Source organism: Vanessa cardui, chromosome 7, assembly GCF_905220365.1.
Source record: "Vanessa cardui chromosome 7, ilVanCard2.1, whole genome shotgun sequence".
NCBI classification, from domain to species: domain Eukaryota; kingdom Metazoa; phylum Arthropoda; class Insecta; order Lepidoptera; family Nymphalidae; genus Vanessa; species Vanessa cardui.
Window position 1 is genome coordinate 5,971,387 of NC_061129.1, and position 27,798 is coordinate 5,999,184.

A 27,798-nucleotide genomic window follows, 5' to 3' on the forward strand; every position below is an offset into this window, starting at 1 on the left:
TATCAAGCACACAATCACCATGTACCCCACCGGGCTCCGTGTTCCGTTCGGCTCTCGACTATCGGCTGCCTGCCACACAGTTCGTATCACGCGTCGCTGCCGAGAGTGCACGCATACAAAATCGAAAATTAACGTCGTCGCTGTACGCGTAACTTAACACGAATAGCTCAAATTAGGATTTTATGAAAGTTTGAATTTCGAAAATAATATTAAGGGTAAGTGTTTTATCTATTTTATTTTATCACATACTACACACAAACCTATAGATCAAAGAAAAAAAATCCTGAATTCATTTTTTTTTCTTAAATAATCGATATTTATACAAAAATGAAAAATATATTAAATAATAGATGCATGTATTGCATTTATTATTAAGATTAATTTATAAGTATTTAATAGGTCTTATTTATAATTAACTTTGACTAAACAGTATATGAAAAATAACTATAAAAGTCCTGTATGAAAATATAGGTAATATTATTGATGTTACCTATATTTGATTATTTAAAATTTTCGTAATCAATAAACTTATATTTGAAACAAAATAAAATTAAACTTCTGAAACAAAACGTACTGGCAATAGCACGCGTGCAAAACGCTGCTCTTAACGTACGACAATTTAGTGAAAATGCACTATTAATTTATACTTACTTACTAAATTATTAAGTCATATATTATTGTTTATAATATAATTTATAATACAGTTTGAAAAATATCGGCATCCGCTTCTGTAAACATTAAGAATATGGCGATCTTTATCTTGGAAAAATATCTTTTTACTTACGTTAATTAACAAAAGTTGATAACATTACAATAATTTATATCGTATAAAATATACGGAAACAGATAAACAGACACACATACATAGTATATCGAAATTGTCAACTTGACTTAGTTTCATCCTAGTCGGATAAAAATAAACATTAATATTGTAGGTAACTTATTTAAAACACAACCTATTTAGTATTTACAATACACAAGTCATTGACCTGTTGAAATAATTTCCTGCATTAACAGCCCTTCTAGTTTAGTAAAAACACAAAATATTGCTAGTAGGAACAACAACTTAGGTTACTGACTTCGTATGAGCTAACGATTAATATAGTAAATGATAAAATATTTGATAGAGATAGAAAATGTTTTATTATATATTAAAGTGGCATTATATAACAGAAGTCACGTTTCTATTTTTTTTTTTATTTACATGTCTATTGGATCGTTAGCCCAGTTACTAGTGATGGGTATAACTATTTCACTTGATCTATATTTCTGTAACTACTTTCTACTTTATCTAGTAAAGCTATTCCCACGTGACAAATATTTTTATTAACGTTTGTTCATTGATATGATTGTGCTTTCTTGTATAATTTATAATATATGTTATATTTTTCTATCTTCCAAATATTTTTAAAATAAATAAAAGTTACTCAATTACCGTGAAGTTACTCAATATCTAATAAAGTATAAAATAAAATAACGTAGAAATGATAATTTTACAGATAAACAAAAAAAAAATGAACAGTACAACTTAATTTTATTTCTTTAAGACATTTTATTAAAAAGGAATTGTGATTTATTATATCGTAGATATAGTACAATCTCAGTAGGTACTTAAGTACTTAGGAATTGATTGGGATTCTAATAATTCTTGCCTACATATTTACATAAATATCATCATATTTTATCGACGATATCACAGTTCATAATAATTACCTAACATAATCTGTGATAAAAAATAAATAATTTATCTATTATCTGCGAAATTGCGAGTTTACGTATACCTTAGAGTAAGTCCATGCGGATGATTAATGGATAAGATTACGATACTAATTACTTTTTGTAAGCGCTGTGTACAATTATATTTTATTCGTCAACTTCGAGATCTAATATGCACGAGTCGCATTGTTTACTCTTTAACAGCGAAACGCTGGTTTATTCCCGGCTTTTCAAGTCGGTATATTTTCTATTCAAAACCGGTCGTAGTGTTAAATGCTTCTGTATGGAAGAAGGAATTTAATTTGAATTGATTGAAAAAGAAGTTCAATCTTATTAAAAATATTTTGTATTTCTTTTCTAGATGATTGTTCAAGGTATTTGAGAATTCCTTTCATACTGGTCACGCATATTGACAATTATTATTATTATCCTTACTGTGATCGAATTTTGAAAATACTGTGTGTGTTGTATTTATTGGTTTGTCAAGCAGGGACAAAACACGCACCTGATAATCAGACAGACTACTTCTTCCTCTCAGAAATATATACGGGAGCTAAATCTATTATTTATATATAAAAACTTTTTATGTATGTATGTTTTAATTTACGATGCGAGCAAGTACCAAACAGTTATTTTGTATTATTTATATATTGTATGTAATGTACCTATAACCGTTTTGTTTTTGCTAGCTCCTTAAATATTCAATGTACATATATTACACCTTAGATTAATAATGACACCGATTAATCTTAGTAAGTCATGTACTAGAAGTTTTGCGCGGTTTCATCCGCGTTGAATATTAATGCTCCGCCCCCGTGGGTCGCATTCTGTAACGTGATATCAATATAACCTTTCTCAATAAGTACGATATCAATATAGATATTTCTACTAGTATAGATATCTTTAGTAAAGATATCTTTCTATAGTTTCGTACACTCGAATAGCTAATGAATATATTCGTTGCGTGGTACACTCAAGGCTACGATGACTGACAATGACGGATTCAATGGTACTATCGGGCTAGTAGCGATGGGACACTCATTACGTTTGCCATAACGGTACGGCAATGTCAGTCGTTACGATTAATGTTTGTAAATCACCATTTGATACTACTTCGATATTGTGTACCACTTACCAGCGGCTACAAAATATGAATACAATACACAATACACTTGGTATAGGTCATTCACGAAATTGCGCATCTTTACAATACTTCCGATACTTAATGAAAAATATATTGATGAATATATCAACAATATATTTTTGCGTTCCACTTGACATGATAAGATATCGTGGGTGAGATATAGCCAGTTAGTGCCGGTAGGTGCTAAAATTGTCTGAAAATAAGTCCTCCAAAAAATATACAATGTTTTCATTAGCACTTTTGTATTACATTATTAACATTGCATATTATGATACCGCTAATCAACATAAACTGGTGTTGCAGTTTTTCCGTTTAAGTGGTTAGGAAGCCAGTAACAAGTTAGTAAACCATAGCTGGTTATTCAGGGAGGGTGTAATTTTTACAGCAAGTGTATTAGGCCGAACGAAGGTGACCACTTACCATCATTTTTCAGGTTGAATTTGAATACATATCTTCCTCAAATAAAATATTAAAATCGTTTTGTTCTCCATATTCAACCCTTATTTAATATCGATTATAAATTCTTGGTGGTCCCATTTAATATTTTTTGTAAAATCTTAAATAATATACTTAACAATATTATAGTTTTAAATATATTTTCTTTTGGAAAATCTTTATTTTTCTTTTCTTTTCGGCATTTGCTATGTGATAATAATTAATATTTATATTTTAAGAGTTATTATCAAGACACGCGGTAGCGTGTCAGCCAAGTTCAGGTTTTTGTATTGTTATGGAGGAGAGAGTCCTTCTGTACTGTGTGTTGACACCTAATTCACACCTAAAAGTGGGGTCTCAACTTTAATTGTAACTAGACTCGTAGCGTGTCAGCCATATTCAGGTAACAGAAATGGCGAGGAGAACCGTGTGTAATTTTACACGAACCACTTTTGGCCCCTCATTTTATGTACAATTTGTGGAAGTATCATTTCTATATTAAGCAGCATTTTCGTTGCTTTGGGAAACGTGATCGTCATCTTAATTATTATTTCCTTTGTTCTCACGTTTTTTTTATTAATTTTCATTTAATATTATTGTATAATGTTGCCGGATAGCGGACGCTACTGAGTCAGAATTGAATCAACGAATATGCATTGCAAAATTAAATGAGAAGGAATATTAAAATTATTTTTTTCTAGCTAGCTCGAAATTGATATGAGCGAACTTAATAACTTATTATTAAGCTCGCTCATATCAATTTTGTTGTTCATTTGTTAGTAAGGTGTTGCGCAAGTCCCACTACTTTGTATTGTCGTGTTTCGGTCTGAAGAGCAAGTGAGCCAGAGTTACTAAAGGCTCAAGGGACGTAACTTCTTACTTTCGAAGGTTGTTAGAGCATTTGCGATGTATAGATCATATTTTTATAAATCAACGTTTCTGAAAGGTTTACACTCATTGTGGTATCTGGTAGGTACTCTTAGACAGGCAAATAGATACAAATTATAACAATAATGTATAGAAACAATAAGAAGATTTTTTATGATTATTAGTAAGGAATTAAAATATAATTGAACTGCATATGTATTATAAATAATATAACGCAAAAGTATAACTGCGAACATTTATGTACATGATCTTTAATCTCGCATGCTTTTAATCACTCTGCAAGAAATTAATCTTTGTTCTGCTGCAATTATCTGCAGACCGTGTTAAGCAACAGTATTTTGTAATTTCTCATTGAAGAGACTGCACATCCCACTGACGATATTATACATACATATATATAATATACATACAAATTTATATATCATTTCCGTGTCAAAGTCCATTAATATCAAATACGTCACCACTCCATTTGTCTATATATATATTCGTAAGATGCATTGTTTTTATCATTACCAAAGCATTTTGGTAATTACTCGTAAGTCGTGAATCCTTTGTCATTTTCAGCTCGAAGATGTTTTTTTTTATGGTAAATACACTTTTGTTTCCATTTGTTCTTCTTGGAAAAATATTTTTTTCCGTTTGTTTTTGACGTCATCATATAAGTGATATTCAACTTTGGTTAAATGCTTATATAAAATTACACTGCACTTAATTTCGTGACAAAATTAGATAAAAATGATAGAATAACAATATTTATTTTACTAAAATAATATTCTTTGTTAATTGTAGGTACTAATAGCGTCATCTCTTTTGTAATTTTATACATGTCATTTTTATGCTAAATGTACAAATGTTATCGTCTTAAAAATTGCAATAAAATAGATTGTGAAATCTACACTTATATCAATTTTTTAAATGTATTTATGCTTTATGACGTGTTTTTGTAATTAAATTAATATAAGATAAACGTAGTTTTCGTTTGCAAAATCTGCACGACTTATCGATATTTTTAACTACTAAACAACTAATCGTGTAACATCTACAAAAACTATTAAATTTCTCAATAAATTTGAGAAATCATTTATTTTAATAATTGAATTTATTGTACATTTTAAATTCAGTTAAAACATTTACTGTTGGTTACGCTTGTATTTCTACTTATATAATACTTATTGTCTGTTGAAATTGAAAAATGATTTCAAATTAAAATACGTTTAAACGGCATTATGAAATGTTATGTACCTCCTCGGAGTTTCGAATTGGTAATACATTATTGGAAGCACACTTTTATACAAAGTTAATTTGTCTGACTATTTGACAAGAAAACAACAGAAATCTTTGGTTAAGAAAATGCAAAAGCTCTCTAATATTAATAGATTGGCAATCAGTTTCAGTTCTTCAGCATGAATAATGCGGTCAAAAATATAACACTGTTATTTGATGTTGATACGGCTCGGCTGGTGTATTTTTAGTCACTTCCACAGTATAATGTCCTATGACATTCTACTTTGTAATAATGAAGTCGATAATAGTACAATCCGAAAGGCTATTGGTTCCTACAATTGATGACAGGACTTACATTGTATAAAGGTTGAAAACATACCATTACAAATAATTGTTATTAATTAGTTGTAAACTTCAATTGGAATAATAAATCCCAATGCGTATCAATTACCTTAAGGTTTTTTTTTTTAATAATTTAAACATTTTTTTAAAAAACATCGTGTAAACATTTTAGTCATTTGTCACTCGTATAGTGATTGTATCTTTAATGAATTTTGTAATTAAAAAGCTTGGTGCTTAAAACCTTTTTGGAGGTTTGATTATATAGCTTCCATGCCAAAAGCGCATTTGTATACATATTTTATGTATTTCCTCATTAATGTTTTCAGTAAGTACAAGGTACTAAAATAACAACTATAGTAACACGGAAGAGGGCCGAGGGGTTCGGATAGTTCCAACACAACAGCGATAAAACTACTTATTATCTTAGTTATATTAATACGGTAATATTAAACGTCCAGTTTAGTTTCCTCAGATAACCTGTATTTTATTGGAGTTTCAAGTTTTTTTGCCGTTCATTAGTCAATGACAAGCATAAGTTGCAATTCTTCTTTTAATTTTCTTGTAAACAATTATCAGACACTACTCGCGAGTTACCTCAAATACACAGATAATCTATACATATAATAAAATTGGAGTGTTTGTTTGTAAAACCAAAATAACATTTTTTTACAAGTTTGTCTGTCTGTCTATTTGTGATCCTGCTAATCACTGAAACGGCCGGACTGATGTTGACAGAATTTTCACTGGCAGTTAACTGATATAATAAGGAGTAACTTAGGCCACAATTTTTTGTTAAGTTTTTTGTTAAATTACATAAAAAATAAACTATTCTTCTCCTTCCGTGGCAGATATATAGTGATGGTATAGTCATGATTGTGGCAATTATTATGCTGTAAACTCAAGGGTATCATGTAACACAGTGTATCCTATAACTATCCGTATAAAGCGGAATTCGTAATGGTTAAATATAGTTGGCTAATGGATGTCCACTAACTAATTACGTACAGCTATATAATGTACATAAATATGTGCAATATTTTGATATTTATATAAATACAATATTGGTTTGTATTGCAATTAACTTTCTACTACTTTAGTTTATAACGCTGTTAACTAGAAAGGCAATAATAAACCTGTAACAATTTCAGCATCCTGTGGATACTTTAACTCCTTCCTACTTGTAGGTACAAATCTTTCACTTGCTCGCAAATGAAAGAGAAAGTCAGGCGCAAATAATCTGCAGCTTTCATTTTTGTTTTGATGTCGCTAAACGCGTGCATTATTGTAAAAACAGTAATTGAGTTTCATTTCGTAATAATAATTTATTAATAATAATTGTTTGTGATTTGCATTTTCTTTAATCTCAGATAATATTTGTGATAAAGTAAATTATAATATAATCCCAACATAATATTTAATCGTAAGCGTTCTGGTTGATCTTGATTTTAAGGTCATCACTACATAGTGTAAAACAAAGTCGCTTTCTCTGCCCTATATCCCTATGTATTTACTTAAATCTTTAAAACTACGCAACTGATTTTGATGAGGTTTTATTAAGTAGATAGAGTGATTCGAGAGGAAGCTTTTTGTATTGAATACATACACAATATAATTAAGAAACACTAATAATTTTAGAAGTTTCTACTGTGATGTCATATCATTGCACCCGTGCGAAGCCGGGGCGGGTCGCTAGTAATTTTATTTATTATAAAAATACTAGCCATGTAATAAATACTGGTTAGACTTTAAACAAAAGGCATAAAGTCAGTCAGGATCGGTCACGGCCAAAGACTGGGGTTTTAAATTAGATTTTAGTTTACAAAAAAGTGATGAATAAATAAGAAATATATAGTATGTATAAAATTATAAAACAAATGGAGATTCATTACTATTGGCAAACCGGTTATTATAATTATCATTTGTGGTATATACGAGACCTTTGGGGTTATCTCTGGATAACATGATTGCTCTCAACCAAAATTTTTGACGCCTTATCAAATAGACAAATTTTCTGTCTATATTTAGAAGGTTTGTCAATTTAACTTATTCTATTTGGGAGGGATCATAACGCCCTATGATACCCCCTCTCCCCACTCGGATTGTGCCTGAGTACAGTACAGTTACACTAAAGTGCTTATAACCGTTCGGACGTTTACGTATGTATAAATGACACGACTGGAATACATAATATTTTTATGATATATCAATGAAATAAGGCCTACGTGTACTCCTTTTGCGATTGAACCTAAAAGGATAATAGTATTCCGCTTTTTAAGAACACTTTAAGGCACTATTCTTATTGTACTTTCAGTTGATTTATAAGTACATAAGGTGGTTTTAAATCCGGTTATACTTTTTTATATTACTTGTGTACAACCACAAACCTTCAACATTTATGAACTAATTTGAAAAAAAAAGCATTTTTACAAACATTTGGAAAAATCTTTTTTGTTTGTGAGTTTACTTCTTCTGTGCCATTTAAATTTAAAGAAAAAAATTGGAGTTGGTTTTCGGTCAATATTTTATATATTAATCATTATTTACTTTTTCGAGAATGCGCAGACATTGACCACAAGGAAAATAAATGTTTTAACTTTGCACTTATGTTATTGAAATCAACGAAGGGCATGTTATAATAATTAATGTTCATAAAGTGCCTGTAAGTTAAATATATTGTGATTCGATAAAATAATATAATTTTGACATTATCAACTTACAAGTGCTTTTTTAATTACACTACGGGTATTTTTTTTTCGTCAATTAGCGATTTATTCTCAGTTCAACACCCCGAGGTCGCCCATGACACATAAATTACTTTATGTACTTGACAAAGAGGCGTTTGACTTTAGAGAAAGAAACTTGCCGTGCATACGAATTAGTAGAGTCGACCGCACGTGAATAATCCGTCAATTTGCCAAGTTAAATTGTGTTTTTTTTTATTATTCACCTTTACTAATTATTCGCGGTTTACTGATACATCAAGAATTTCTTATTCACACATTTATATGATTTCATAAAACATTGTTTTACATATGTATTTTCATGCTCAATTTCTTTAAATAGATTCATTTACAGCTTATGATTTACTTTACACTTTTGTTGTGTGTTTGAGGAAATACACAATTACGTCGCAATGTAAAATAACTTATGTTGAAACAAATCTTTAAAAACGGCCATACACATAACTTAAAAAAAATCCGGATATATTTAAACTTAATCATAATTTTATCTTGCTTCACATTGACAGCATCCAATTATTCATTTGTTTACTGATTTTGCGTGCGCTATGGACGACAAGTATCAAGTAGTAGGTGTTACTACACGTATACACGAACTTTTCTTAAGCTTTAATTAATTTTATCAACATATCCTTCTAGTAACCATCAAAGGAAACAAATCATTGTTCATTTTTGAATCTGCTTTATTTATTACATTACACCTCATTTGTTCCACCTACGTTCTTTACTATTGAATGTATGGTGTAATCGTAATTACTCAGTTAACAAAAATTGTTTCATAGAAATTGAAAGTAATAAGTATTTCACTATGCCGTTTAAAAAAATAATAATAGTTAAAAAACTAAAATTTAAGTAATTGATTATTGTACCAAATCAATATTTTTATTTTAACGTATAAAAGTGTTTATTAACACGTTTAATTTTTTCGGCTTTTAATTACAAATTAAACGGCGATGTAATTTTAAGATTTGTATTGATAAAGATCTCGGAGTTTTTTAATTACTATAATTTAATCTTTGATGGTCTAGATTTTATGCTAAATTTAACAAAGTCATTAAACATCTCAACACATAGTTACATATATGAATGTATCTAATGCTTTTGTTAGATCTGTTTTAGAGTATGATTCTCATGTTTGGAATCGTCTGAAAAAAAAAAGGTTTTTATGGAATAGAGGAAGACGGACTGGTACTTTAAGAGCCTTTCTAAAATTACAATCAAATTATGTCAGCTGCTTACCGATGTGCTCAGTTTGAAATGATGTAACTGATTTATCGAAGTATTATACTTTCTATTAAATGTCAAATGCCCACGAAATAGTTATTTCAGATATTATTTGTTTTTTATGTTTTCGCAACTAAAACTCTGCAAATAATCGTTGAGCAAAGTACACTAAGCTGTTTTTAAATGTTAAATAATGACATATTTCATCTCTGTCATAATAAATTTAAATTTAATGTTATGCATATTTATATTTTATCATTTATTTAATTTTGCACGTTATTTCCGTTAATGTTTATATTCATTTAACATGCGTATATAAGCTACAGTTATTTTATTTATAAATTGTTGAAAGATAACTCTTGATATTAATTAATAAGGTTCTTCTTTATTCAATTTCAGCAAAGAATATATAAGAGATACAGTAATGAAAATTAAAGTTATCACAATGTTCCCGGTTCCAGCATATTCTGCCGAGCGCCAGTTTTCAAATTCCCGCCAATGTTTTTTTTTTTTTATAATGTTGCCCACTTCAAAAACTGTAGCGACAACACGTAATATATAGCTTAAGTTTGATTAATGTTTCTGATGATAGCCTATATCATAATTCCGCTTATTTTTTAAAATAAATAAATTATAAATTATAGCAGATACATAAGACTTTTTCATATTGGAAGATTTTTGCGATAACTGTTGGACTTACGACTCAAATATAAACTTTGTACCGTGAGACACTCAAATAGGTAAGGTATCAGGACTCAGTTTGAAATCAGTTTAACTACAGACCCAAGAGTTCATTTAGTTTACATTTTAGTTCCCAAGGTTACTGCGCATTGACGATGACGTTCACATTTCTTAGTGACAATTTTTATGGGCGGTGATGATCACTTGCCGTTGTAACTCATTGGATGTTTGCTAGTATGCTATTTGACAAAAATATCTGCTATTATCATTATATGGAGGAAGGTAACTTGTAATTTAATTTTAAACCTCAACTATTAAAGTTTATACCTAGATATATATTATGGCAGCAGTTAATTTTTTTTGTTTCGTTTTTGTTCTCAGGATTTTCCAACAGAATCAATAAATTATTCAAACAATAATTATCACGATGTATCATTGCTTTGTTTGCTATTTTTATTTGTATTCAATTTATTCCGGAGGGGCTTTTTATTTATTGTATTATATTCCCGCACTTACTGGGGCCATTATATATTATTATTATTTTTAGAATTTTCATAGTCTGGATTTTTTTATTTCACAAACTAATATAGCGATGCTCTTTGAAATCTGTCTTTGTTAGGTATATGACCTTAAATAGATAGTAGGCGTAAGGCATAGTCGACGAGTTGCATACGTGCGCATTGATTAAACCGTCAATCTGCGCTATAAAGTTTTCCACTTAAAAAAAAACAACACGAAATAAAATCTGTATCAGATAGGTATATACCACAAGCAATTATTATCAGAGTATATCTGATTTTAGTTCGAATTGGTCGATTTGCAACTTGACCGATTACACGGCAAGGTCATCAAGCGACTGGAATAAAACGAGCCTAAAACAGTTCTCGGATCACGCAACTATGTTTTGAATGCCAGCCCTACACACTCACCGCGCTGTTCTAGACATACTGAGTGGACAGGTGTTCTCGTAACGTTAGTCTGACTAACGTGTACGGATAGTAGGTACGATATGGTAATGTAAAAAAAAAACTAAATCGCTAATATTACAAACAATTATTTTCTTTGTTGTTTATTAAGATTGATACCTACGTTTTATAGATACAGATTCACTTATAGCGATCTAGGTGAGAGGATACCAGTCGGTATCTTTAAGGGCATTTGTATGACATTTATGTTAACTAACTGGTCTATATTAAAAATAAATTCCAATTTTATTCGTAGCTACAACTATTTTTTATTTGGGTTTATACCAGCTTAAGAATTACACAATCAAGTTTAACACTTGGTAATCGACGTTTTGGACATACCCTATCTTTATATTATGCGATAGCAATTTGTAAGTTTTGGAAATTAACGTTTTAAGGTCGAGTCTACGAAATAGCATCATCTTTTGCAAGTCGTCAAGATATTTCGCAACAAAACAAAGGTCATCGGTATTTGTGTAACTGCAAACGTTATTTTGGTGCGAACTTTATGACTTGCTATGTTAATTTTCTTTGAATATCTACATAAGCCCTTTGAGTTATACACATCTCAGCTTCCATTCTTCTGGTTCATGGTTAGAAAAAACAAAGGGAACTAAAACACATCAGAAGTTAAACAATCTTGTCGACTATACTACATTACTTATCTGATTATATCAATAATAAAAACACTTTCAAATGAGCTCATGTTTAGTTCCTAATTGTTCTTTAATTAGTATGGGGAAGAAATGGCAGACGTATTGATTATATGTTTAAACCTGATTCTATTTTGAATTTCTGCGATTTTGATCAATATTTGTTTCAAATATTTAAACTTTAATACAATTTTATTTTTATTTATATTTATACAAATGATACAAAAACGAAAGTAACTCTTGTCTCATCTGTCTGTGAATTTTGAGATGGAGATATGTAGTTTAAATCCTCGCGAAGGGCTTTTTGAATTCACCGTTCGAGTAGTAAAGTTTTATAATATTGTTATGTATTCGCGCGGGTGAAGTAGCAGATTCAGCTAGTTTAAAATAAACCTACTTGTATGTTTTTTTTCTTTTAACATTAACATTGGTATTTGTGAATGCCTTATACAAAAACTTGCTTGTATAGTTAAAAAAATATATTCCTCTGTTAAATAAAGGTTCGAAGGCTCTTTCCAAATATATCAGCTTTTAAACCAGTTTTATGTATATTTTGCCTTACTTTCAAGGCGACTTTTAATGTTGTACAGGTAATTAGGTCTGAAAATGGAATCAATTCATTTTTAGTATTTAATAAATGCCCTATAATATATGTCCGGTATATGTTATACTTTATTACTAGAAAAATATTTACGTCATAAAATTTCTATGAAATGAGTTCTACGTTAGGTACGTACTTACAAGATAATTTTCTATAGAACCACTATTGAATAATAAACAGGCTATAGTGCGTAATTGGGCGCTATATATAGTCATTATGTATAAATATTATACCCTTCTTTATCTTCTTAGAATAATCTAACATACTTCGTGAGTTCAACGAGGATAAATCAAATATTTATGTTAGAATTAACTTGATTATCAACAAATTACTTTAGGTGATCTGTATACATCTGTATACATAATATGTATAGTATGTAGGACTTATTACTTATTGTACCGCTAAAGAACAAAACCTACTTAGCTTTTTGTGTTACAGTATGAAGAAGTAGTGAGTTAGTGTAATTACAATAAGGAGGATAAATTCTTAGATCTCATTTGTGGTACAATAACGATGTAAAAAATTGTTAATATTTCTTCCAGCGTTAATGTCTGCCACTCTATGGATGATGACTACATACCAGATGATTCATTAGGCAGTCCGCCTAATGCTTTACTTTTTATAAGTAAAAGCGGCAGTAAAAATTTGATAACCATTACAATTATTTTGTATTATTCGTTTTATGTATATCATAACTATTTTTAGAAGTACGTTACGTGTGGATGTAATAAATTTAAGTATATTTATTTAAATTTTAAGGCAGAATTAGCACTGTCTGTCCTATTTTTATGTCAAATCCAGATTTTTATATTTTAACTGGCAACTCTAGAACCCTTTCTAGACAAATATGTTATTAGTGTTAATGGCACTGAATCGCTTGTATGAAAGCTGAATGTATCTATTTTACATTAAAGTGACTTCTTAGATAGTCATTAGGTATAAAGTAAGTAAGACGAAAGTAGTCCAGAATTCCTTGACGTACATTATACTGAGAAGATCTTAATATTATTTTTAATGATTTCTCAGAACTGGTGCTTGCAAAGAAGTCGAAATACGATAACAATTGCAGAAATTTTTAAATTTTGATTAATGAGTTTTTTTCCCAAATTTAATTTTCTTTAATGATAACACTAAAGACCGTCATTATAACACCAACAAAAAAAAGATAATCAGTTGACAGACAGCAGAGAAAAAGGTACTGAAATTTTTTGTCTTTGTCTGTTGACATATACTCATAAAAATTAATTCCAAATTTAAGTCTTATTTTATTCTTAACAAATATTGCTAATATGTTACATTTAAATGAGATATTTATTAAACATAAGTTTCTATTTACAAATTGGCAGCTTTCCATCTATTATCACTTTCAGATGTTATTGGCGATATTCACATATATAGATTTGCATGCGTGATGATGCATGTTTACAACAAACTTATCTATCATCGAACGCTTTCTAAATATTTTAAGTCTTCTTTAAAGCGCATTAGACTTCATCTCATTGGAAATTAAGAAAAAAATACTTGCAAAAGTTTTGACTCAATGTCAGAGGCAAAAAGACTTCGTTATTTTCTAATATATATTTATTTAAAGCAGTCGTCACTTTAGTAGAAATGCTGATAAAAGTGTACAGCTTTATTTATTGTCTACGAATAAGTGTCTATTCCACTGAGTTCGCAATTATTTTTAATCTTCTATGAATAAATAATTATCCACTGGAGTATAATAGCTCAGTAGGTACTATCAAGATACAATAGTGTGACAAAACGTGCCTAAAATAAAACACGGTATAAATCCTAAACGAATTTTAGCCAAAGTGCGATAATATTATAATAACCTAATTGAGATTTTATTTTATTTAACAAATAACATAGACAAAAAATTTATTCCGTTTTTTTTTTTTTTTTAATTTGATACTGATAATCATGACCAAATATTTAACTGCTTAATATATATTTTCGAAAAAATAACATCTGTAAAGATCTCAATATATGAATAGGGTCATATATATGTTGATATATTAAATATTTATAATCATTTGAGAAGTATAATATGTGAATGACGAAATCTCGTTCAGAAATCAATATTGATTTTTTTAGACAATATTTACTCAGGTATTTCGGATATATTGAATCTGTACAGCAAATAAGAGCATTCCAACAGGTTGGACTTGCTTAACATAGTTATTTGAACACATTATTTCTAAAAATATTTACCGATTTTATGTGACATCTTATATTTCCTACTATTAATTGCGCCGTAAAAATCTTTACATAAAGTTTTATCAATACCGAAACAAATTCTCTTAACTTAGGTATTTTGATAACGAGGTAACTTTGTATTGTTTTATATAAAATATTTTTATTATCAGATTACATTTTTTATAATTTTATAACTAATAAAATCTAAGCAAAACATTTGCAAGACTAATATGTATTTTATTATGTATACCTATAAAGGAAAGCGTTAATACTGATCATTTCATACAAATTTTCATCCCAAATATCTTTCGACAAGAAATTCATACCTTTTTGAAAAATCTTGCCTGACTAGTAAGTGAACTCTTACGTTTGACAAGAAATTTCTGTGCAAAATTTCACCATGATAGACCTATCTGTTTAGGTTGTGCGTTATCTGTTGGTCAGTCATATTAAAAGATTATTAAGCTCTTCAAAGCACGGTACATTCACTCGTTGCCTACCTTCAATAAGCAATGTGTTGTAGGCGTTTTCTTTTGGTATGACAGATAAGTAAACTAATGAATGATATATGAACTGAACGATAAATACACGTTCGTTTTGGTTACGTCTGTATCTTAAAGTTTAACAATATAAGTAATTAAATCAATAAACCACCAAGTTATTAATATGTGCTCATTTACAATAAAATAGTACTTACACTGTTTTTATATGATAATGTCTAACCTAATGTTCATAATAAAAACTATTTTAATTTAAGAAGCTATTTACGACATCAAAAAATTGTTATCCAAAACTGTGATATTGAATAAACAAAAGCTTCAACAATTTTCAGCTGCAACTTATGACAAAAATGGCATATTTTATTGATTAGATTTTGTTCTATAAATAAGGATACGACAAAGGTCAATGGTCCGCCTTTAAGGGACGGATTATACGCATATAATATAGCCTTAATTCTTCGCCTTATTTTCGGCACGTCATAGTCCTTGATAATTTCAGCTTTATTTGTCTGAACATTAATCATGTACTCCAATTAAAGTCCTCCATCTCTAATGTATTACTTTTTATGAATTATCTACGTTTATCATACTTATTTATGTATACCAAGTAACTTGACGTTGACGACCTCCATGGTCGAGTGGTGTGTATACCAGTTTTCATGGATACGCCACTCTGAGGTCCCGGGTTCGATTCCCGGCCTAGTCGATGTAGATTACCATTAGTTTTCTATGTTGTCTTGGGTCTGGGTGTTTGTGGGACCGTCGTTACTTCTGATTTCCACAACACAAGTGCTTCAGCTACTTACATTGTGATCAGAGTAATGTATGTGATGTTGTCAAATATTAAAAAAAATAATTAAAAAACTTGGTAGGACTTAAATCCCAACACAATATTGAATGTGAAAGGAAGGGTTGTAAAGAAATTCGATAGCTTACTTTCGCTCTCAACGTTGATATGAAATTATGTATAAAGGTCATCGACTCTCACTTTCCTTTCTCGAAGCTGCCTCGGAAACGTCGCGTGAGTTCTATAGTTTTTATTTCAACCTTCGTAGTTCGTGGTCGACGCTCCGAAATTTTCATTTGGATGGTTATTAACTGCGAACCGAAATAAACTTTGATATAATGAGGCAAATTATCATATAATAAGGTTTATTCAATAAAACTTTTGACTTTTTTTGATACAAGCTGAGACGAATACGAATTAGTAGAGTCGATATCATTGTCAGCGTTAATATAGAATTTAAAATGTAACATCAATCGTTTGGACTAGCACTTAGCACGGTTGAAATTAAAGAAGCAAGTCAATTTGGATCTCTTGTAATGTGATATAAAATACTATTTAGTTGAATATTTTATAAAGGATCTTATGTTAAATATCATAATATGATCATAATTTTTCCTAAAAAGCGTATATTTTCGTTATGTTATTGTTATGATAATTACTTTTTTTCAATTGAGTAATTGAAGAAATCATAATTTAATTCATAATTACGACGAATACATTACATATGCTATTATACGTTTATTTTTATTTAAACGTTTATAAGTATATATTATGTGATAATGCAACGTCATTTTCATTAACATTTGGAATATTTTGCTCGGAATAAAAATATTGCTCATTCTGATAAAAAGGTATTGTTATATTGGCACTTTAGCGTTAATTCTAACTTTTAAACTCGAAAAAAAAATATTTTTCATTTTTTTCGATGAGCACTTTTTTTCGATGGACTGTAGTTTAAAAATTTTATAATTATCAAAAAAGTTTCAATATCTTCGAACAGTTTCGACAACTTGCATACAAAAACCTGTAATTCAGTCATTGGGGTCAATGCCACGGATAAATTCAATATGTTCATTGACATTACTTTTTTTTTACTCTAAAATAAGTTGCCTATAATCCTCATGTTACTGAAATGTTTATGCAAAAAATAGTTTAACTTAAATTTATATTAAACTTTGTACCCATTACAATTTATAAAAAAAAACAGATCTCATTATAGGTGACGGAAGTGTACATTTTACATAAAAGTATGTTAAATAATTGTGTAAGAGACACAACCAAATTGACATTGTAAAGAACATCCAATTACATATTTAAATATTTATATGTTTTTTTTTTAATTGTTTCAGGTGATGTTAGCATTTTACTGAACAAAATGAACCATTCCGAGTCATAGTAACTTCAAACTACTAAGAAATAAAGTGTATTTGATATATTTTTTATAAAAATAAACCCGAAGATGTCAAATATCGAGGCTAATAATAATATGAAAGGATCGGAATCTAATAATTATAAATCGGTGAGTATTTTAACGTTTTCAAACTAAAAATCATCGTTGCAGTTTAAAATGACGCAAATATGATACCTATTGCGATATTTTATGTCTTTTTTAAGTACTTCGTAATATTTTATGTTTTTGTTTAGAATATAGTCAAAGCGACACATTAAGTTTTAACTAAGTCTTTATTTTAAAATAAAATATCTCAAAAAACTATTTCCTTATATATACGTACATTATTACATTTTTAGCTGGTACGTTTTTGTTATATGTATTTAAAATTTAATTATAAAATATGGTTTTGCTAGTGAAACTAAAAGCGCTATATTACCGTCCAGTATTCGCCTAGTTTTCGGTATCGTCGAATGAGATCTGTTAATAGCGATGTATCTTAAGTAAATACATATATAGATATACACGCAAATAAAACACAACGTTGCAAAACAAAACCTTGGTACGTCATAACGTGGAGATAAATGTTACACATACGCACTTTTGCAATATTAGTGTATTAATTAAATGCGTAAAGATACAAAGATATCAGCTTTAACAGATTTAATAGTGTTTCGTATATATTAGACAATTTCTAACACATTGCTGCCTTATAATAAAAAAAATAAGTACGTAATTACATCAATAGTTTATAAGTATTATAAATTTAATTTTAACAAAACGTATAAATATATCTAAAAGGATGTTTGAATGTATTAGACGGGTACCTATAACGTCATTGTGTCAATTATCATATCTAATCACAGTCACCGATAGCAGTAGATAATTTTTAACGTGAACTTTATGTATATTTATGAATCAGCCGTCAAAGAAACAACATTACTAATATAACATATTTCAGGATAATGAAAAGAAAGACATCGAAAAAGGGAAAATCGGAACAAATGGTCCTAGTATACCCTGGGTGCATATCATAGTGATGGTGTTCGCTTTAGCTGTCCTGGCGGCAGCGACTGCTGTGGCTTGGGTGTTCTTCAGCTGGCAGATAAGCCTTATTGTGTTTGTGGTCATAGCATTCGTATACACAATAGTCTATTTCTCAAATTGGCTATGGATTGCCATACAAACAGCTCCAAGAGATTTCAAGTAAGTTCAACGTTCAATTATTATTTAAATCGTTGGTATAAATATTATGAAACTTCATGTTTGTGAAAAAAAAAATAGTGTTACTAAAGTGTACTAAAATGTAAGGCGTTGTTTCTTACGGGGTGAAAATTTCCATAAAAAATTAACTATAAATTAGAAAGTTATATACTACTGAAACTTGAAAGTTTATAGTTAATAAGCCAAACCAAACTTGAAGTTTAATAGCCAAAGACGTATTTCTGCATCAAAAAAGTATTTTTTTTTCTTATAACTTATATCTTACTACGTACACATTTTTATTTAGTGTAATTGTTAATTTTATATAATTTTCTTGACTAGTCCATATATTTGGAAAACCTATGGAATCTGTACATCGAAAATAAAGGAAATAACGCAATGTAATAACTTTTCTCTGCTTAAGTAACATACAAATAAAAAGAGACATATCTATACATTTTTGAGTGAACGAAATGATTCTTTTATATCTTTAGCAATAACTAATTAATCCGTTATTTCCAGGGCTCTGTATTGCTATATAAAAATTTTAAGATTAACGAGTAAATTTACAAAAAAAAATTGGTCCATGCCAGATATTTTCCACGAATCAGTTAAGAGACATCCGAAAAAAGTATGCTTCCTGTTTGAAGACGAATCATGGACTTTTCAACAGGTAAATGTTTTAAAATAAAGTTGTTCTATGAAAGCTGTTCTGTGAAAATGTTATATCAAATGTGATTTTTTTAAAAGTACAGCAGACCTATCAAATAAAATTCCCCGAAAAATCTAAATTACATACCTATATACGTATATCTATGGTAAGTTGTTACCTACTGTAAATCAAATTGTATAATATGAGCATCGATTTTGGCAAATTTAAATAACAAAAACCGTTTAAGCTTCGGTGGTGACCCATTTCCATTAAACATTGGCAGCTGACATTGATTTCTCATTAAAATATAACTCACTACAGTGAAAATTATTGACCGGTGTAGCGCGTTTAACTTGTTTGTCGAAGGTTTGTCAAAGTCGTTAAATATTTCGCCAACTTATACAGGTTATATTAGTATATATATTATATACTTTTTAAAATTCCAACAAAAATATATAATAATTAAAATTATATTATTAATTTCTCAATTTCAATTCGTCAATTAATTATTCCTAAAAAAAAACAATTCTTTGAGATTTGACTAGTAAGTAGAACATAGTAACTCAAAATTGCAATTTCAAATACAGGCAAGTAGCCAAGTATCACTGATTTTTCATAGGTTATTATTAATTCATCTCATGCATGACGATGAAGGAAAATATTGTAGGGAAGTCCCATGTGTCAGATGAAAATCTGCCATATGTGTTATTTGTGGAATACGTTCCAAAAAGAGAAGAGGCCGTAGATCAAAACTTTGACCAACCGTGATACTAAAGAAAATCGTATTAATATAAGCTTATTTGAAGAATGATAATAATACTTAAAAATGACTTTACTCCAAGCTAGATAGCATTTAGTTATTGTTTTAAAAACTCTACCATACTTGAAATAAACAATTATCATTGTTGGTTTTAAACCTTTTGACCTTGTCAGATCGGAGTGACATATACCTACTTCAAAATATTAAACATTGTATATAATTTTAACTTTGTAATCTATACTTGCAATATGTTAGCTACGTATTTTTATTACATGTGTTTGACGTTCTAAAAAACAAAAAGAAATCTCATCGTAGATTTTGATTTGGAAGGATTGATAACCCAGATTTGAAATGTTAATAGTTCTTGCGTCGGAACGATTAACATCTGACCTATGAAACCCTTAAGGAAGCAATAAATTGGTCACCAAATTCAGGTTAGGGATTGTTATCAGTAGACGCCTAATTATAATTCAACGCTCTTATATTACAAGCGGTCAAGGAAACTAATCCAAGATATAAGATATAAAACTTTGTGTAATAATTTATGTTAATTTAAAATCATAACGCTATTTCCCTACATATTGGTAGATATAGATGTTTCTGAACTGTTTCGTCACGAATTACGTTATCGCCGAGATTTCGAAATATCCTCGGCAAAAACCAAACATCTTGGCGCATAGCCGGATTAATAGGTGTCTTTAGTTGAAATCCGGATGCTACGTCCGGATGTTTTGGTTTGTATTTATCGTAAATGTAACGTTTTAGGTGGAGGAGTTCAGTCTTCGCGTTTCAGCAGTACTTAGAGCACAAGGTGTCAAGCGCGGTGACACGGTAGCAGTTATGGCTAGCAATTATCCCGAGATGCCTGCAATCTGGCTCGGTATTGCTCGCATCGGCGGCATTTCTCCACTTATTAACACCCATCAAACGGGCAATACTTTGCTCCATTCAATAAATATTGCCAAATGCAACTACGTAATTTACGGCAGTGAGTTCGAATCTGGTAAGTGTACCTTATGTAAATCAATTTTGATTTAGTTTTATAAAATTAATCGTATTTATATAAAAATTACTTCAAATATGTTTATATTACTAGCTGTGCCCGCGACCATGTACGCGTTTGAATTTAACAAAAAAAATACATTAGTTTAGCCTAAGTTATTCCTTATTATATCAGTTTTACTGGCAGATGCCAGTAAAAGTTCCGTCAAAATTGTTCCAGCCGTTCCAGAGATTACTCGGAACAAACAGACAGACAATAGTTATTTTGGTATATGTACACTGTACATATGCATTGAGTAAAAAAAGGGCTATTTCAATATTACAAACAGACGCTCCAATTTTATTATATGTATAGATTGACTTTTACAACTAGGAAGCAGCTATTACCCAAACTACGTGTTATCCCAAGTCGGCTGCTCACGATAATTGATTTAAAATTGAACGTTATCCTGTTTTCTTCTAGCTATTCAAGACATAAGGAAAGAGATAAATGAATCGATTAAACTTTTCAAGTTCACCCGCCGTCCATTAAATACGTCGGATAGCGCTGTAAAAGTAGTCGACTCTGAAAATGATTTGACCCACTTACTGGAATCGACGCCACCAGCGCAATGGTCGAAATCCGAAGGAGAAGGCTTTACTGGCAGACTGCTCTACATCTACACGTCTGGTACGACAGGACTACCGAAAGCGGCTGTTATATCTCCGTCAAGGTATTTAACGATTTTAAAGAATTCATTGTTTAGAAAACAATGAATTCAATATAGGCGACCAATTATGTGTCTAAGTAGGTAAAATTACAAATAGACGCGGCAACCGTCGAGGGTTATACGATTTCACGTTTTTAATTTTCATTGGTTCTTTTATTTATTGCTCATATTTTTTCATTTAATCCCTGGGAGAGTAAAAACTAGTTCATATACACATAGAAGTTCAACGATCTCGCAAAAATCATCATGCACTACGTGTATTTGTCTGTTGACGACAGTAACGTTGTTGGTGGTAAATGAGATCCAGAATGTTAGAAATATACCATATTCGTAAAAAGTAGTAGATAATATTGCCTGTGTCTAAACCTCATTGTTTCTGATTAGATGATATTTTATATTAAGTTACGGAAAAAGTCTATGTTAAAGTAGTAGAAATATGTATCATAACATTAGTGGTAATTAAACATACCGTACATTGGAAAGTTTCTTGGTAAAGCATTACCTACAAAATATGAGCCTGTAAATAGTTTTTAATAATATTGGATAATTTGAATATTTATTTTTATTTTCCAGAATGGTGTTCATGGCGTCGGGCGTTCATTACTTGGGAGGATTGAATTCCAAGGATATTATTTACTGTCCGATGCCTCTTTACCACTCAGCTGGCGGTGTTATCACAATGGGAAATGCCTTTATCTTCGGGTGCACTGTGGCCTTAAAATTAAAGTTCTCCGCTTCAGCGTATTTCCCAGACTGCATTAAATATAATGCAACGGTAAATTGATATCATTTTTTATATTAATTTACGTAATTACGTCTTTGTTTTTTCATTATCGACCAATTAAAGTATGAATGGTTTGCATTCGTTTAACTACGACACACCTATTAATTTTTAATATGTTTTTTTCTTTACTTAAAAATATTTTCGATTTGATTACTATTGTCTTTTAAAATAGTAGGTACAATTTTTTATAAATATAACAAATTACTTTTATATTAAAATATCGCTTGGCTGAAGTGATTTTATCATCTTTAATGACTGGTATTTGAATGTGTGGGAGGGAGTCAAAGGTTATTAAAGCAAAAAATGTAAAAGTAAATCATATTCTAAATGCCCGATACGGCGCTTCTTTTAAACTATTTTAATATAGATAATTCATTCGCGAGTGCATAGATCCATACTGAAAGTGAAAGTTCATTTGATTTTATCGATCTATACCCATCTATGTTCAATCGAGTCTTTAATGTCTATTGTGTTCTAGGCGGCGCACTATATTGGAGAAATGTGCCGCTATGTGCTGGCCACGCCACCCTCACCCACCGACAAGCAGCACAAAGTGCGCACCGTGTATGGAAATGGCATGCGACCAACTGTGAGTTCAGACAATATTTTCTTTATTAGCCCTACTTTTAATACTCATTGTAATAGCCTTCGGATCCCAATCCGCGTGACAAAGTAGAATAAAACACGATAAAATTTGCAGATATGGACTGACTTCGTCAAGCGTTTCGGTATAAAGAGGGTTGTAGAATTTTATGGTGCCACAGAAGGAAACGCGAATATCGGTAATTATTAATTATTAAAAACTTCTAATAAAAATGTTTTTTATTTTTTTATATTTTAATAATTTAACCATATTGTAAAATATTTCCCCTGTTTCTAAGTAAGAGAAGTTCCTAGCCAGCTAAAAATGATAAAAATCAGAATTAAGACTTTGTATTATTAATTTTTCATCATTCTTCCAGTCAACGTTAACAACAAAACTGGGGCCATTGGATTCGTATCAAGAATTATCCCTGCAGTCTATCCTATCGCTATTATCAAAGTGAACGAAGACACTGGTGAACCTATTAGAGACGCAAAAGGCCTCTGTCAGGTATAATGTTTATTTTGTTATTGTTTAGTCACTATAATTGCTCTTATTTAACAATGGAAACATTGCTCTGCCATTGTTTTAACGCATCAATTATAAAGACGCTTGATCAATCGACATGGAATACTACTTTATAATGTACCTACAAGGTAATCATGGTTTTAATGTTACAGCTGGCACAACCGCATGAACCTGGAGTATTTATTGGTAAAATAAAACCGAATAATCCGTCACGTGCTTTCCTCGGTTACGTTGACAAAGAAGCTTCTGAGAAGAAGATTGTAAGAGACGTCTTCAACTATGGAGACTCGGCCTTTATATCAGGTACCTTCTAAATTTCATAACAAATTGATTCATTAACTTTACATATAAAGCAAATTGAGAATAGCGAAGTAATTTATTAGATAACCAGGGACCCGCCCCGGCTACGCATGGGTGCATTGCTGATACTGAAAATAGTACAGAATTTGCTTATTTACGACATAACATTAGAAACTTCCAAAATTGTCAGTATTTCTTTACTATTTTGTCTAGGTATTATATACAAAATCCTTACTCTCAAAAAAAAAACGCATCAAAGTCCATCGCGTAATTCTTATGATCTAAGCATACATGGGCACAGATAGCGGGACTTTGTATTATAGTATGTAATGATTTATCTAATTTTAAATTATATCATATTATTATATGCGTGATTGCCGGAAGCTTCATTGTACATTTAATTATAGAAGTCTAAACAATAATTTTGTAATTCCAGGGGACATTTTAGTAGCTGATGAGCTCGGCTACTTGTACTTCCGCGACCGCACAGGGGACACGTTCCGATGGCGCGGGGAGAACGTCAGCACCACGGAAGTGGAGGCTGCCATTTCCAGGGTCGCTGACCAACGAGATGCTGTTGTATATGGGGTCGAAGTATGTGCTTTGAAATCATTACTCACGTCTATACTATAAATATTAAAAAGTAAAAATAATAAAATTTCTAGAAAAACACTATTTAAAAAGAAACTTTAAAAATATCTGAGAGAAAAAGACAAATGTACAGTCAGAGTAAGAATACATTCATCAGTTTTTAAATTCATTCCTTTATCAAGTCTTAAACTCTTAGTACCTTTTGAATCTAAACATCAAATCATTACAACGCAGGTAAAGCAGATTATCGTTCATAACGAGCACACGAAAAGATAGATCTTAAGGTGACAAACCTTTTCTTACCCCGACTGTACTTAAACAAACGTAAAAATAATAAACACATATATCTTCTATTTATGAATAACATATTTTTTTGTTTGTTAGCTACTGATGGACGTAATTATTTTTTAAATCGTTCAACGAACATGTATAAATTAACCTTTAACGTTTTACTTATTTCGTGATTTTAAAATACACCTTTTTTGCAGATTCCTAATATAGAAGGTCGTGCGGGCATGTGTGGTATAGTAGACAAGGATGGCAGTTTAGACTTGGACAAGCTGGCCAGAGACGTTGCCAAGGACCTCCCCAAGTACGCTAGACCTGTCTTCATAAGAATTATGTCGGCCATGGATATGACTGGTATGTAATAGATATTTTTTGTCAAATATTTACCAATTAGCGTTTCACTTTGACTTTGTTTTGTGATCTTTGATGGCTCTAATATCATCCCTAATGCTTTTTAAACTATTTATCCGAAAAAATTAAAAACCGAAAAATGTCAAAATAAATGAATAATAAAACGAGATGATTACATTGACTCCTACATCGTATCTTCATATTGCTATCCCCCATACTGAAAAATTGATCACAAATTATAAAACGCTTATAAAATTTATAACAATTTTCTTTTTGTTTCAGCAACATTCAAACTTCGTAAGGTCGACTTACAGAAGGAAGGATATAATCCTAATACTATCCAAGACAAACTCTATTATTTCGATTCAAAATTAGACAAATACATTAGTTTAGGTGCTGAAGAATATGAGAAAATTATATCGGGACAAATAAGACTGTGATTTTATACTTCATTTATGTATGAAGTGCCTTTTATGTTGTGAAAAAATAAGTAAATAATAATTATTTGACATTCGTCTGAATGGAAACTACTAAGTTAAATTAATTATAGTATTCATAAGAATTGACTGATAATATTGTTTTGGGGTAGGTATTTATGAAAAAAAGAACTTACATGTAATTAAATGTAAATTACTGTGGTAGTTAATTAATAATTCACTGTTGCTTGTATCGTATGTTTTGTTTGGTTGTAGATAAGTTTAATTAGTTGTAAGTTAAATAAATAAAATATAATATGATAACTGTGAATATATTTTTCCGATATCCCCTTATATTTATTATTATTTTGGTATTGTTTTCGTCATAAATATGTAAAGAAACTTCAGCTGATTATAAACATGTGAGTTGCATTGTCGAATGATACATCTGCTGAAAATTACTCTGAGCATATCTTGGCAATCTTTCGACAAATTGAGGGGATTGATATAATTCCCTAACTTTATTAACTTAGCTTTATCTCACTGAAAGACAAACTCATCAACAACATTCCCAAACATCATTACTAAACACCATAATAATGAATGTTTTGGCACACTGTATTTATTCAACTCTATTTATTGTGTAACAAATGCAGATGTAGCCACTAATTATCAAATTTTTAAACGTCTTAGATGTGCCTGACTTACAGCCCAAGATTAAAGGTGTGTCTGTACATCCATCCATCATGCTTCGAAACATAAATCTACCAAAACTGTGCAACGGAACGTGTTTGGTGGTAAGTAAATTGAGGAACGATGTTATTTACTGACTATACTCAAAGGAATATTTTTAGACGAGGAAGTTCCCATTCTAAAGATTTCGATGATATCAAACATTCAAACGGCAAGTTTGATTTTAAACGATTTCAATTTCCGTTCCGTCTTGCATCCGCAAACTTTGGTGCACAAAATGCTCGGCCAATTTCGCATCATAAAAATACTTGATTTTTTATTTATATTTAGTATCGTAATAAAAAAAATAGTTTAATAAAACCTAAAATCAGCTCATTTATTGCTTCAGGCAGAACAAACTTCGTCGGATTGGCTAGTTTGTAATTATACTCGTGCTTCGTCCTCGAGATTAGTAATGTGTGAGTATTATTGAACAAAATGTAGTAACGCATAGGTGACACCACTTCATCACTATAGTTTAGAAAAAACAAATAGCCACTATTAAAATGGCAACACTAAAAACAAAAAAAAAATAGACAAGGTATGTTCCTACCCCACCCAAGTCAGCCCACCTGCTATGAATTTACTCCACAGCCCCTCATTCGCATTTTAGTGCTCAACCACTTCACATTCGCACAAATTAGATAAAAATCATGCCGAAACGTGCAAGTGATAATAGCCTAGAATTTATAGCAAAGAAATTGCGACAGTTGGAAAAGGAAGTGAAACGCTCACGTCGAAAAAAAAACGTAATAATATTTCATTAAGTTCGTCATCGTCATCGTCATCGTCGTGCCCATCTTCTTGTTCATCACGAGTACCCTCGCCAAACCCAGAATGTAAGTAATTTGCCATATTTTGAACTATTTTTTAACGTAATCGGGGAAAGTACCATAATTGCCTGCGTAAACGCCAATTTTATAAAAATGCATCAGAGTAGTCTGCGGGACTAGCTCATCGCATTTGCATTGTAACGGCCGTTAGCGTTAAGCGAATAAATATGCATCAGAGTAGTCTGCGGGACTAGCTCGTCGCATTTTAATTGTAACGGCCGTAAGAACTAAGTTTGTAAATATGCACCAGAGTAGTCTGCAGGACTAGCTCGTCGCATTTGTATCGTAATGGCTGTAAGAGCTAAGTTTGTTAATATGCATCAGAGTAGTCTGAGGGACTAACTCATCGCATTTAAATTATAATGGAGATAAACTCCAAACTTGTAATTATGCATCAGAGTAGTCTGAGGGACTATCTCGCCGCACTTGAATCGTATACAAGCAAAACCTCAAATTGCGTCAGTATTCTGTGCGAACATTTTGTTGCAAATGTGTACATACCCTCCAAAAAAAAGAACCAACAGTATAATATAATGTTTTTATGACATTACATTAAGCACATCATCTTGTTTCAGGGC

At 30.6% G+C, this 27,798-nt stretch overlaps 1 protein-coding gene across 1 annotated transcript; it reads left to right on the plus strand.

Moving 5' to 3' along the window:
* Window positions 1–25,979, plus strand: LOC124531196 (long-chain fatty acid transport protein 4-like). The gene is made up of 14 exons (XM_047105686.1): window positions 1–215; window positions 17,447–17,616; window positions 18,449–18,693; window positions 19,213–19,363; window positions 20,868–21,105; window positions 21,568–21,817; window positions 22,388–22,589; window positions 23,077–23,187; window positions 23,299–23,380; window positions 23,561–23,691; window positions 23,862–24,012; window positions 24,446–24,603; window positions 25,089–25,242; window positions 25,522–25,979. Exons 2-14 carry the CDS (start codon window positions 17,557–17,559, stop codon window positions 25,677–25,679), a joined length of 2,091 nt encoding a protein of 696 aa, XP_046961642.1. The 5' UTR covers window positions 1–215; window positions 17,447–17,556; the 3' UTR covers window positions 25,680–25,979.
* Window positions 25,980–27,798: the final 1,819 nt, after the last annotated feature.

Coding starts and splice junctions, on each gene's coding strand:
- LOC124531196 (XM_047105686.1), top strand. CDS start 17,557: ATGTCAAATATCGAGGCTAATAATAATATGAAAGGATCGGAATCTAAT. Junction 23,692..23,861: donor ACGCAAAAGGCCTCTGTCAG/GTATAATGTTTA, acceptor TTAATGTTACAG/CTGGCACAACCGCATGAACC. Junction 24,604..25,088: donor CTGTTGTATATGGGGTCGAA/GTATGTGCTTTG, acceptor CCTTTTTTGCAG/ATTCCTAATATAGAAGGTCG.